This window comes from Plectropomus leopardus, chromosome 1, assembly GCF_026936395.1.
Source record: "Plectropomus leopardus strain MGB_pleo_1.0 chromosome 1, ASM2693639v1, whole genome shotgun sequence".
NCBI lineage: Eukaryota > Metazoa > Chordata > Actinopteri > Perciformes > Serranidae > Plectropomus > Plectropomus leopardus.
In genome coordinates, this window is record NC_142176.1 from 26,931,371 (window position 1) to 26,946,328 (window position 14,958).

Genomic DNA, 14,958 nt, shown 5'->3' on the forward strand with positions numbered 1-14,958 from the left:
TCTCAGAGAATGGCGGTTGGCTTGATAACACCGCGAAGAATAAAACAAGATCTTTACCACCGAAAATAAAACGTCAGCCTCGGATTCTGCATAAATTCAAGCTCCGCATGCATCCAGTCCGGATAATTTCGGGTAGATTGAGTCGTCGCACGAAGAAAAGCGGCTCACTTTTGGTGAAAAATAAACAGGAAGTTGTTAGCGTTGTGGGACGTGTAGTTCCGCCTGTAGGCCACTCAGCTTGATAACAACGCATAGAAAAAAGAAACAACAATAAAATAACCTAAACTTCATCCGTATACCGTGCGTTTAGCCTCGGGGTTGAAGTAACCATGCCCGGGTTCACCTGCTGTGTCCCTGGCTGCTACAACAACTCGCACCGGGACCGGGACCTGCGCTTCTACACCTTTCCCAAAGACAGCACGCTGAGGGAGATCTGGCTGAGGAACATCTCCCGGGCCGGGGTCAGCGGCTGCTTCAGCACCTTCCAGCCCACCACGGGACACCGAGTCTGCAGCGTGCATTTCGCCGGCGGGAGGAAGACCTACACCATCCGAGTGCCGTCCCTCTTCCCTCTGCGGGGGGTCAATGAGCGCAGGAGCCGGCGGGGCAGGGGCAGGAAGGTGTCCGCGGCGGTTCCTGCACCCGCCGCTGCAGCGACCTCCGGGGTCGTCCTCGCCAGCGTACTGGACAGCACTGCGGAGGGAGCCGAGGGCAATGCCGGCGGCGAAGCGAGCGACGACACCATCACCGTGGTTCAGATAGGCCAAAACGGGGAGTACCTGGGCACGGCGCGGCTGCCAGCCCAGTCTGAGGGGACTTGTTACACCGCGCCGGTCGGCAACTCGGACGAGTTAAACACCGACGAGTCGGCGGTGGGGACCGCGACCACCGTGCGCCATCAGCCCGTGCAGTACGTCAGCGTGACCAGCAGCCCGCTGGACCACTCGTACTCGCTGACCACCGGCACCACGTCCGCCGAGCTGCTGCGGAAACTAAACGAGCAGCGGGACATCATCGCACTGATGGAGGTGAAGATGAAGGAGATGAAGTCGACCATCCGCCAGCTCCGGGTGGCAGAGGCCAAACTGCAGGAGGAGGTGCGGGAGCGAGACCGGCTGCTTTACGGAAACTCGGTGGGTTTTGATGTCCGGAAGAAAGTGTGATGGGTGAACATCACCGGAGACTACCCGTTACTGAGACTCATACTAACGGAGATGGCACCGACGGGTTTGAAGGCAGCAGATCCAGCCCTATTTTGTATAAAACTACGAGCGATGACAATTTATTTTCAACAAGTAGAGCTGAGTTTTCGTAGGCCTGAGTTTTAAAAAGAAATTGACTGACTGGTTAATGTTAGGGATGTCCCGATCATTTTTTAAATGTTTTTTTTAAATTTTATTTTTTTGCCCCATATAAGAGTCATTTGACATTGAGTATCTGCTGATACCGAGTCCCGATCCAACACTTGTATTTACTTGGATACTACAGCTGCACAATGCACTTTTCAAGTACTTTCAAGTTATGAAAATCAATCCATTGTTTATGTTTGACAGTTTAATAGGCAAAAAAATTCTGCATCCAAACAGTTCTAAGGGTTACATTTCCGCTTATTACAGCATTATAGTAAAACTAGTTCACTGAAAATGAACAACAATATTTAAATTCCACTTAAAATGGTATAGCGGATTTAGTTAAACATGGAAAAAACATCTGTTTCTACTTATTGCAGTAGCAGCATTACAATATGTTACATACAATATGACACCTGTGTGATGGAGGACGTAAACAAAGTATCAGGCAGAGAGTGTTCAAAATAATCGATCTCGACCAGTTTAAAGTGATTGGGCCCAATACCAATCCTTCTGATACGATCGGGGCATCCCTAGTTAATGTAGCTTATATTAACAACATAACTGTTAATTCTAGAAACATGCTTAGTCCACTGTTGACATGCAGCCTGGCCACGATCCATAATACACGTTTTTTTTAATTCAACAGAGACTGATAGTTTGCACAGACTTACAAGTTAGGCAGGCTTACACATTTATAACCTGACTGAAGAGGAAGATGCTGAAAACTGCCTAGTTGCATAGAAAGTTCTCTCTTTAAGATTTCTCTTAGAATTTGATTTGATTTGATTTGATTTACGAGGATGTTGCGAAAAACATCTCACAATAGGTCTGCAGAGGTAAAGTATGCCAAAATGAGATATCTATAGATTTTTTGTGTGTGAACAAAACACTATTCTTGGCACACCTGTTGTGTTAGTTAATAAAACTCTACCATGACTTCATCGGAGATGCCTTTAAAGGTACCTTAAAGGTGGGATCAGCGATTCTGGAGAAAGATAGCTGATATATGAATTCAGCACCCAAACAAATACACTCCCCCTGTCATTTCCATCCCTTACCCCCACTGCCTTTCAGTTGATAAATTCATGGCTTTTACGCTGTGTCCTGCTCACTACCATGAACATCACCTGTGGCTGATAAACTGGAAAAGTGTTGTGTGGCTCAGTTCAAGCTTTGTTTGTTTTTCTGTTTACAGCCAGGACTGTGTATGAATACCAGATTTTTTTTTTAGTGCACTCACAACGCATCACCAGCGGACCGTGAGAAGATTTTCGCTGACTGACAAAAACTGTAATGGATAAGAATTGCTGACTGCACCTTTAAGTTGTTTTCCTTTTATTTTTGTTTCCAAAGACACATGCAACAGAAAATGGACATACAAGGAATCCCTTCAAACATAAAGGGGCTCTCAAAAAATCTTATTAAATATTTCTTGAAGGCATTAAGTTATATTTGCTCACCCTTTTAAAAAAAGAAATCTTAAGAGAAGTACAAAGAACAATCTTTTGTCCAGATACTTAATGCAACTTGTACATGTCTGCCCCGAGGCTTTTCTGTGAAACAGCACCTGCTTGTTGATTGTGATTCATGTCCAAGTTTAGTGGCTGCATTTCTCTGTCCTGTTCATGAGTGTTTCATGCACAGGATGTTACATTTCTGATTTTTGAACTTGGTCTGACAGCTATGCTCTCATTTTGAAGTAAAATTCATTTTGAAACAGTGCTGATTCGCGCTGAGTAATTTCTTAATTTATGAAACGTGTCCTGAATTTGTCCAATGTTACGGTAAAGCAGCAGGGCAGAAGTTCATGGCATACTTTTTTAACTGCTTTTACCTCAAAGTTGAGGTCAACCCACCAGGGTCACAGTTACCTGTGCTCTTGTTTGCATTTTTTCATTAGGAGAGAAGAGAAAAACTTTAATTTGTAGTGACTTAAGCTCTAGGACATTTGAGTTTAGCTGTGGAAAATGTAATAAAATTCATCACAAAGGCTCATAATGGGGACTTAATATAATCTCAAAATTTAAATTACAGCGTTTCTCCTTCTGTTGGGGGTGCTTAAAGCCTCACTCAACATCTACTCTGTTAGTGTGAAAAGAGTGTCTTTGCATTATTAAGAGGCATGTAATAGTTGAAGTGAAGTGTGTAAGCCATCATTTTAGCAGTTTTTTCTGAATCATCTTGGATCAATACATTTTTAAAGTCAAATCCTTTAAAATTAGCATTATAATGGTTTCATGATGGGATTACTATAATAGACCATTATTAATGAATTGGTCAGGCCATAAAATGTCCTAAAACAGCAAAAGAAGCCATTATAAGACACCACAGTATATCCTAGGACTGCTTCTTTTGGTCAACACCCAAAAAACAAAGTAATTGCTAGTTTTTAAAGCAACTGTCACATTTAAGAAACCGCATCAGGCAATGATTAGTCATTTTTTCTTTATAAGTCACATACAACAGGTAACTGAGTAGAGGGATTTTTTTTAAGGATTTATGATAGGATTTATTGTGTTTATAGTCTTAACTAATTATTTTAGCTCTAATCCTTCTCTGAGTTTATCACTACACTTTATGGTATAAATTATTTGGTTTTTTTTATAAATGATGATGGTTTTGCTTATTCATTTTACTTTGTTATAGGTTGACAGCAAATCTGACTTTCAGTCAAAACGTGTCAAAATCTGTCAGATACTGTGGCAACATTTTCACCCTCTAGATGGCGTGGCATAACAGCTTGAATAGCAGGAGGTTTACAGTGCAGCTCTTGTCTATATGATCTAATCGACTTTATCTGTCTGTGTGTCTGCAGTCCGGATGCTCATTTGCTTAATTGTTACTCATATTAAAGCTGCGAAATGTTGAACATCTGAATGTGAATGTAAAGCTGTAATGCAGTGACCCCCAAACATAAAATCCGTCATTTTGAACACCTGCCGTGATAATGTGTCACATGAAACAGAGACAGAGAGAGAGAGGGATGAATGGATAGACAGTGACCGAGGATCTAGATCCTAATCTCATCTGGATTTATTTGGGTTTTTTTTTCTCCCAACAGTGTTACATAATGCTTTAATCCAGCACTGTCGATCAAACTTACACAACTCTATCTTCCTTTTCTACGGCTGTTGGCGTTTACCACAGCCACCTTTACATTCAGTCCTAACGACAGCGTCTCGTGTCAGATTGTCTGAGAGTAAATATGCAATGTTAAAAGAGTAAAACTGTGAGCAAAATCCTGACATCCAGTGTTTGACATCAGATGAGCTAAATGCTGTACAGTTTGTCTGTGACTGGAAAATAAGGTTGCCAATATATATAATCTTGTTAGGGCTTATCATTCATAGTATTTTGCCAACAAATAGGCTGTAGATATCTGTCCGCCTAAAGCTTTTAGTGTATTGAAACCTTTGACCCCCCAGCAATGGTGTTATAAAAAACAACTGGTTTCGTTGATAGTCGAACAATGGTCTGCGGTGGTGTTACAGCTTGGCAGATTTCTTGCCAATGTGTCATACCATCCACCATCCCCTCCATGTAATCAGAAATACGTCACTTTAGAAATGTTGCTATGATACGCGTATGAAGCATACAAATGTAATGTATCTATGGTTTACACAAACATACAATGTCACATTTTCTTCTGGCGACTGGGCTGGAATTTGCACTGCATCGCTAAAGTATGTGGACACCTCAGCCACAGAAGCATTGTTAGGATTGTTAGGATCTGCAGAACTTTTTCTGTTTTTTTTCCAGGTCTTTTTCCCTGTGTTTCTTGTTTAATGTTTGTCCCTGGTTTGTTTCCCGTCTGTGTGTGTCTCAGGCTGGGCGTGGCTCACCTACATTCTGCTCTCCAGCTGAACTCCTCAGACACGTGCAGCTCCTTACACACCTGCTGATCATCTACTCTGATTGCAAGCTACCTGATTTAAGCCTGCACTTCCTCTCCAGTATTTACCAGTTCATTGTGAACTCTTCTGTGGTAACACATCAGCCTTTTAGTTTGAGGAAAATCTGCCTTGTTTTTTGGAAACCTGCCTTGGCCTGTTTTTGGTTCTCTGTGCTTCAAGACCTGCCAAAGACATGAAATCCTTATCCAGCCTTGTTGAGCCATCCAGCACCCCAGTATATCTGATAGGTGTTATATAGGGTTTTATAGGTCAGGGTTTTGGGTCGATCAGTCATCAGTCCAGTTCTTCCACAGCAAACTTGAAAAAAAGTCTTTACTAATTTTTTCTTGGATTTAAATTAAAACAAGAAAATGCTAAATATTTGACACAAAGCTGAAGGCACTCTGTTGTCTAAAATATCACTGTACACTGCTGCATTAAGATTGACCTTAATTGGTTACAGTCCAAACAATAAAAAAGCCCAAGAATCTTCCTCAATAATACACTAAAGAATGAGGCCAAGAGTGTCACATGGGACCTTTACCCGAGGCATCAACATGTCCCAAAAAGAAAAGTCCAGAGAGCTCAGATATCTCCTAAAATTAGTGGAATGACTATATCATTGGTATATCTGCAAGGTAAGAATGTAAAAAAAGCAGATGTTTTCAGGGAGACCCAGAGCTGGAATCACTGCCAAAGTTCACATGGTGTATTGATTTGAGGCAGCAGCTTTAGATACAGGCAGATTATTCTGCAGTTAATGGTTGTTTTAAGCCGCAGATTAACAATGGGTTACCATTCCTCCTGTGTCAGTATACAGATGTGAACCGGGACTTATACTAATGCACGGAGTGTGAGCCATCTGGGGGGCATAGCAGAGGATTTGGAGGCCATGAGGAAGAGGAGGGGATGTAAGACAAATGCTCAAGTAAGAAATGGGGATAAGGTAGATGGTTTGCAATTGCATATCTAAAAACAAGGTCTGCACAGTTGATTGAGTGTTTAACACACACAGCACTCTTCATTAACTCCTCATAACCCATATGGCTGTGGATGATTGTTACATGGGTTGCTACTATTCTCAGAGGGTGCTCTGCGTCTGTGTTGGACTCCCAGGTGAGCTGGATTCTCTTATTCTCAGTGGGACGTCATCCATCTGTCCACGTGAAAAAAAGCAATCCTCTTGACACTTCTGACTATGCTTCCTTCTACTGTCATTTGTGACAAACTCCTTGTTCAAAAGTAAAAAAAAAATTTTGCACCAGCAGCAGGTAAATGTGTGTGGACAAGACAGAGATTATAATAAATTATGGTTATATATAATTTATTTGTGTTTCAAATAAATGTTCTAAATACTAAAGACCGGAAATGAGAACACTCTAATCCGGTGTGCTGTGTTTTGATGTCATTGGTCTGCTGCCTCCAAGCTCTCCATGGCTCTCGCCTTGTGCCCCTCCCTAGTGTGCATGTACACAAACACACACACACACACACACACACACACACACACACACACACACACACACACTCACACTCACACACACACACACACACACACACACACACACACACACACACACACACACACACACACACACACACACACACAAACACCCACACACAGCATCCTCTTACTCTCTGTGATGCATCGGTCCCTTAATCCAGCCTGGGTTGTGCCTATGTGCAATGCTTTACTTTTGCAATCTGATGAATTCTCAACGGATGGCAGAACACATCATATTTTAAAGCAGCAACTTTGGACACTTTGGACATAGAGTCAGTGGGATCTTCACATCAGAGCCTTTTGGTTCAGACGTGGGACTCAGCTCCACAGGACTTGTGGAACAAATGATGAAGTCCCAACCAGGCACAGCAACTATGTTGCTGCCCATCGCTCTCTGCTTCAGTAAGGCCGTTTCTTTAATTGTTGTCTGAGTGTGTTGATGAGGTACATTTAAGTCTTCTGGGGAAAAAAAAGTCTGTAAGTGCTGAGTTTGCTCTTGCCTATCCTATGCTGTTCTCCCATATCAATTTTACAGTTTTGCTGATATGTCTGCATAAATGTCTTGAAACTCAAGTTGATCAGAGAAATTTCAGGTTTGTCAGCTAAAGATGGCTGATAAAAGATATTCAATTTAACTTGTTCTGAAATTGAAGAGAGACAGATTTTACAAATGCACTTACCATAATGAGATACTCACTGTCCCCTCATGCTCTGATTCTCTCTCATCTCCTGTGTCTGTGTGTGTGCATGCGTGCGCGTGTGCATGCGTGTGTGCGTGTTTGTGTGTGTGTGTGGGTGCATTTGCATGCATGTGTGTTTCCTACGTATGTGTATATGCATTTGGTGCACAACCACATACATTTAGGTGCAAAATACACTATATTGTTTTTTAGGGTATTTTAAGTTTGCTTTTTCTGGTAAGATTAAATCTGCACAGAAACAAGTGTTTTTTTATGAATGAAACAGTGACTGTATGATTGTGAGGTCTCTAAGAATCACAACTACTTTTGAATTCTTGAATTTTTACTTTTGAATTTGAGAACTACAAAATGTTTTGCTGTAAAATCATACTGCTGGGATAAACAATACATTGGCAATCATTATACAATACAGACACATAAAAGCAGGCAAACATACCGAGAGTAAAATAACAACAATATTAAAAACGGTCTTCAACAATGTGGATTCAAATATGATTTATTAAACTCCTGTGGCAGGAAAGCTAAAGCTAAAACACAAGTCAATATCTCTCCAAGGTATAGAACGGAGACACATAAAACCTTAAAAATAACTGAAAAAATATCACTTCGAAGTTAAAGATATAAGGTTAAGTATGAAGGAAGGACATTTGAATATGATTACAAACATGCATATTAATGAGTTGATTTTAAAGATGAGATTGACTTTCAGGTAAATGCTACTTGTGGTTGCAAAGTTTGGCTGGCCTCTGGTTTCCTGTCTCCTTTAGATCTGGGGCTGTTTTTCATGTATTGGATGCTTTTGACAATTAAGAGAAATATTACTGCTCTGTCATACAGAGAGATGTTAGACAATACTGTCTCAAAAGAAAAACTAAATGTTTAAGTCTGATAAAAGATCTGCACACATGTACTGATAGATACCAATACATTTGGCCAGTAGTTTGAGGGACACCTGAGATTCCCAAAGAAATTGATATCATGGTATTGAAGTGAGGTGTAATATTCAAATGTCCTAGTAAACCAGGGGTGTCCAAACTTTTTTGACTGGGGGCCAGATTAGATAACATGAAAATACCTGGGGGCCAGCTGCTTCTCGCACCATATGGATTATTTTTCTTTAAAACAATCACAAACAAATGACACAAACTCAACTGTTTCAACTGTTCAACTTGTTCTTGGCTTTACACTTCTTTGCTGTGGCCATGTCTACTACTTAGCAGGTAATATCTGGTGTTTGGTAATTATTCGTTTGCTTGTTGACGGTCTGTTTATGAAAACACAATAGTTCTGCCTGCATAGATTTTTCTTTGATTTTTTTTTATTTTTCTTTTCTAAAGACTCCATGATTGTCCTGCCATTACAAGTTTACTGAAAAAATGCATCTTGCTTGATTAACCAATATTGTGTTTATTATAAATTATATTTTGAAAGACAAGCTGGTGCCCGGGCCAGACTTTGGACATGACTGTAGTAAACCCTGATCCTGGAACAGCTTAACACAAGGCCACTGACAACTGGATGTCCACAGATGTCTTTAAAGCCAGCAACAAAGCTATGTGGGTCTCACTCATTGGAAAACATCTACCGATTTCCATCTCAAATACACCTCCACACCCTTGTGTAGTGATCAGGTGTTTGGACAAATGTCCTCTTTTCCAGTCAAACCTTGATTCACACTTTTCCAGGGGCGTTTCAGTGACTCATCCCTGACCAGGATCACAGGGATGTGTTATGTATGAGCTGATCAATGCACTCACACAGCTCACATAGCTCACACAAGGTTTTGTAGTCCCAAACTGAATCTGGCTTTGAGGTTGTATAATCTCTCCAGATGAATGGAATACAACATATTTCTGTATTTGTTTGATCCATCTAAGCACCGGATGGATCATGTCTCTATAAGCATATAAACATTGTGTTTCACTACACAAGATGAAATCCCTGACCAAAAGAATCTAGTGCTTTTATATCTGTCTAATCCCCATATATACATTCATTTAATTATTATATTTAAAAAAAATCTCAACATTGTGCACAAACGTACCTTTTTCATGTCTCTTTCTCTCTCCACTAGGCCTGGTCCCGGTGTGCTTCGGAGCTGCAATTCCTGTTTCATGTGGTTCCATCTACAAGAGTTTTGCTCAGTGTTTACTAACACTTGGAGACAGTTTGGTGGAGACACAGAAAGACCAGCGCACACAGGACATTGATGCAATCTGCAGGTGTGTGTGTCTGCCCATTACCATCAAGTAACAACTTGTCTCAGATTGTCTTATTGGTGAATAATAATGCCATTCGGTGCATCACTGTGGTCAACAGCTGTTGGATAAAAATTTGCACAGACATTCACATTTCCCTGAGGATTTATCCAACTCATGATCCCCTGACTTTTCCTTTAGTGCCAACATATGGTCTACATTTTAGTGAAATGTCTAAACAACAACGGGATGGATTGGGCTAATTAGCAAATGTTAACATGCTAAACTAAAATACTGAAGATGATAAACATTATTTCTGCTAAACATCATCATATTAGCATTGTCATTAAGAGCATTTTAGCATGCTGACATAAGCGTTTATCTCAAAGCACCAAGTGCAGCCTGGCAGAGCTGCTACCACGGCTGTTCTCTTAAATAAGAACAGAGCAAAGCTGCTGCCAGACTCCCAATTAAAGGTCCTCCGTGTAGGATTTAGTGTAACATAAATGCAGAAATAGAATATAATATTTAAACCATGTTTTCATTGGTGTGAAATCACTGGAAACTAAGAATCATTGAGTTGTTTTTACCTGATAATAAACCATTTATATCTACATAAGGAGCTGGTCCAAACATAAACCAAACACTGGCTTTGGATAGGTCCATTTGCATTCTTGTGATTTGCATCAGCCACTGCAGCTCCCCTTCACACTTGGCACATTGGAGAAGTTCTAAATCTGTAACCTCACCAATATATGTTGAGAAGTTTGCTTCTGTTGACTCAGTCACGTTTATGACTACACTTTTTAGTGTTTGCTGCTTAAATGTCCAACACTGCATTACACTCAACAAAAAAATACTCACTACCAACCACACAGTTGAATTCATGTTACACCCCAAGCCTACGATCAGTTAAGGTACTAAATAAAAACCCCTTTGCCCCTTGTACCATACTCTGTTCACACATTGTGTGCCTTTAACCAGCAAAAGTGGAGTTGGACACGCCCTGAATGCACCTATGCATGCATTTAGATCATGCACTATAGATCTTCTAAATATGACTCTGAGTGTTGTTTTATTCACAATGGATGTAATATGTGAAACCACAGACTATTATCACCTAACTTTGCAGTAGGGAGGGTTACAGGGTCTCACTATTTTGGGTTTATGGGCCACAACTTTACTGTTTTGATTCAAGCTTTTCATCATCATTTTCAGTTGAAGCAGACATCTGAGTTCAAACATCTTCTCTTCTCTACAAAACACATGATACAACAGATGATGCTCATCTTGTGTTGCCTTTCTGCCAGAGTATCTGCAGCATGTTTTCTGCCCCAGAATGTTCAAAACCTTCTTCACACTGGAGTGCCTGAGTTGCTGAATAGTTACAGTGCATGCCGTGCAACTGCAATGTCACTGGCTCTATTCCAGTTGGGCACCTCTACTGCGTGTCAAGGATTATAATTTTAAAGATAATTTTCAGGATTTGGATTTTTAATTACACTTCAGTGTGTATACCGTGTCATCACTGTATTCTTACTTGTATTTTACCCTGCAGGTATTACATTTCTGCACTAACAGCTCCTTGTGTCCTGATTCCTTAAAGGTCCTGGAATGCGTTCCATGTTTGTGCCAACTCAGCTCTGGCTGGCTGTCCTGGAGAGGCAGCAGCTGTCTGGGAGTCTCTGAGACAAGAGTCCAGAAAGACGCAGTTCTCTGGAAACCTCTACGACATGTGTGCCAGCCTTACCACCCTCCCACCCAGCACTGTGCCTGCACCCCAGAGCCCTCCCCCCTCTGACCAGACCAACCAGGAAACACTGAAAGGGCAAACAAACAAGCACAATCCCACCTTCAGCACACTGCTGTTCCCTGTATGCAGCACCTTACTTCTTCTGATCAGAAGTTAGTTAACCCATCTAGATCTTAGACAACTGGTTGCTAGCGTCCTGCCTCCGCTATGATCCAAACATGTGAGGGTAAGCACTCTTTAAAAAATCGGGCGCATCATGATCACATATCGATCCTAACATAAGGAGTTCAATAAGTGTTCAGTGTTTTTTTCCTGGACAAGGTGGCGCATGTTGCTTTAAACTAATAATAATATAATATGCTGAGATTATCACATGTTGTGCTTTCAGAGGGATGTTGACAAGGAAGTTGCTTTCATTCTGGCCTAAGTATTTAAATTAAGCACAGTGGTAGCTGTCCAGCAGTGTTACTTAAAGGAACGTGTGAAAGATTTAGAGAGATTTAGTGGACTCTAATGGTGAGGATTACAGATTGCATCCAGTTAAAACCTAAAGTTAGACGGTGTTCATTGTTCAGGAGGTTTTTAACAAACTGATCAGGTGATTAAAACCCGTAAAAATACAGAACAAAGCAATTTCATGTGACATATCAGTGTTCTTTGCTGTTTGACATATCTCAGATGGGCCATTAGTTTTGCGTTTAAAAGAATCAGTTTTTTTCCGATGCTTTCTTTGAGGAGGGGCTGTGAACTATGGTGGCCCATGCAAAAATGTGAATGGCCCTATCTAGAGCCAGTGTTTGATTTGTCCGTTCTGGGCTGCTGTAAAAACACTACTCATGTAGATTTAAACGGCTCACTCTGAGGTAACAAAAACACAACCACTGTTATTTAGGAAGACTATAGACTACAGAAAACATACTCGTTATATTGAATTTTCTGCCAATATATATCCCCCCAATTACTACATACTAGACCGTTCAGATAAGTGGATAACTGATTTTGATTAAATTCACATTATAGTTTTGTTTATTTATATACTTTATTATTTTACAGGCTGAAGTGACTTGCAGTTAGTGTGGGGAGCAAATAAAAAGACTCTCCTACTGACTTAAGTCACTTATAGACAGATCTCAGTTCAGTTAAAGTTAAAACCTAATGTTTGTTGTACACTTTTTTTTTAAAATCATAACTGCAGTATATCAGTAATACCACTTTTTTTTTAGGACAAAGGAGATTTTAAGGGATGCCAGGTGTTTAGATGTGCTTGTGATCCAATCAGGTGTGATCCAGAGTTAAGTATTATTACAGGGTGCAAAACAGTGTCTTTGTGCAGTTTAATACATCACCCTGTTTGACCAGTTTAATATCAGAAAATTACATTTCTGTGTGGGAGAATCATTTGCACGATGTTGCAAAATGTAATCACATGTTTAAACTGTGTCATTTAATGTGACCCCTTTCAGTGTTTTTTTCGTCGGTCTTTAAGCATTTATAAGTTGCTTTTTCTATTATGAGCTTAATGCATCCCCTGCGGGGCAATTAAAAAATGATACACACAAGGGGTGCACGCATCATAGAAAAACACAGGACAAAATAATCCAATAAATAATTACAACACAATTACAACACCTGCATGCTAATTGCATGAGTCAGTGGTGGAAAAAGGGAGCGGGAAGATTCCAAGTTCCATCCTTATAACATCAATTAAAAAGTCGCTGTGATGTTATTTAATGTTGTATAACTTTTCTTTGATACTGAGCTGTTATGTATTAATGCACCGCATTTTATTCACTGATTTTCACACAACTAATGTATTTACTGTATTATTTTCTGTTTTTGGTTATTTGCAAAATTCTCTTTTTTTCAAGAGTGGTACATGCCTCTTTGTTTTGCTTTTTAACCAAACAAAAAAGAGCAAACTTAAATAAAAGGTATGTAGACAAACAAACATGCAGTTATTTTTCCTTAAATCGCAACCCTACTTTTCTCGAAGTCATGGGTATTTGTGTCAGTTGTGTGTGTGTGTAATCCTAATACTCTTAAGCTGTTTCATAACAGCAGAATCATGACTAGATAAATCTCATCCGTCTTTATTCGTCCACAGTGTAGCAGGTTGCACCTCAAAACCCTAGAAAACAGTCTCCGTGTCATCAATGTTCGGGGCGTGAATATGTTAGTGGGAATTGAATAATGATTGGTTTTTCGTCATGTTGCTGTGTCAGCCGACTTTATGGTGTCAGCACTGTCATAAAGGATGACTTGAACATGAGCTGAGCAGGTATGACATCTTAAGGTCAGAGGTGATAACTTCATTACAGCAGAATATTGAATTTAAAAAGTTAATGCAGCGGTCACTGAAACTCCAGGTGGATGTCCTGCTTTATATTCTGCTGAAAGTTTCCTGTGTTACACTGATTAAATGCCACCATGCAGCCTCTGTCACTCAGGTTCACAGGTTAATGGCTGATTTAAATAGTGCTGTATCATACATCCAGCTTTAGGTTTAAATGTAGTTGCAGTTTGCACATGACTGTAGTACCTGACAGGGGCGTTTGTAGGATTTAAGGTTTAGGGGCTTTGCCTGAACACTTGTAGGATTTTTTTTTTATGAACAAGCTCCATTTCACAAAATTGCTTAAATAAGACACAAAATGACCTAAAAGAGATAAAAAAACGTCTAAAAGAATACATATAATTATCTCAGACAGACACGGAACAAACACAAAGAGACACAAAAACACAAAAAGATGCATAACAACCACAAAGTCTATGTGTCCTGTTCCATATATGGGTGATGGGCCCTTTGCAGATCTGTGTCCAGGCTGTCTCATAATCTGCCCATGGCCTGGAAGAAATTGAAATTATTGTCAGAACACCTCTGTGCGCTTGCTCAGTCTAATCTCCTCTCCTTTATTGTGCATTTCAAATCTGCAATATCACCATGAAATCTCTTTAAGGTACCTCAGTGCCTTCACATTCTGCACCCAGCTGTTGAATGTTCAAGATACAACAAAAATGTATTTTACTCAACAAAGATGCCTCCTGCTGGCTGAAAGACTGTGAGATGTAGAACAATATTCATGGGATTTTGACTGATGCTCTCTGCTCTCTAACAGATGGTGTGTAGCATGAAACATGGCCGGGATTATGATTTCAATGTGTAGTACAATGTGCTGCTCAATCCATATGACTGGGATTATATTTTGCCTTCACATGAACTAATGATATAACAGAGTAAACTGCACTGTACAGTGATGCTACATATATAATGGTATACAGTATAATCTGTAAATTAAATGTAAATAATGGGCTTAATCTCAATCTTTGCTAAATACAAGCAACTAGACAACTGGCATAGATTTCACTACATTTCCATTAAAGCTGTCTTTTGTCTTCATCTGAATCACAGGTCTATAGACAGAAGGTGGCTTATGTTATATAGACTGTAAACCAAATTGTATTTGTGATTTTAGGCTTTATTTTTTAGCAAAATGGTAGTTGTTGTAGTGTTGACAACCAGTGTATCCATAAACATTATTATGGGATTTAGTGCTCAT

The 14,958-nt window shown here is 40.1% G+C and overlaps 2 protein-coding genes across 2 annotated transcripts; both read left to right on the forward strand.

Moving 5' to 3' along the window:
- thap11 (THAP domain containing 11) lies at positions 1–3,074 on the forward strand. Its single transcript, XM_042486068.2, has one exon. It carries the CDS (start codon positions 330–332, stop codon positions 1,161–1,163), a length of 834 nt encoding a protein of 277 aa, XP_042342002.1. The 5' UTR covers positions 1–329; the 3' UTR covers positions 1,164–3,074.
- Positions 3,075–6,888: 3,814 nt separating this feature from the next.
- Positions 6,889–13,369, forward strand: LOC121942357 (neuritin-like protein). The gene is made up of 3 exons (XM_042485542.2): positions 6,889–7,151; positions 9,525–9,672; positions 11,255–13,369. Exons 1-3 carry the CDS (start codon positions 7,094–7,096, stop codon positions 11,556–11,558), a joined length of 510 nt encoding a protein of 169 aa, XP_042341476.2. The 5' UTR covers positions 6,889–7,093; the 3' UTR covers positions 11,559–13,369.
- Positions 13,370–14,958: the final 1,589 nt, after the last annotated feature.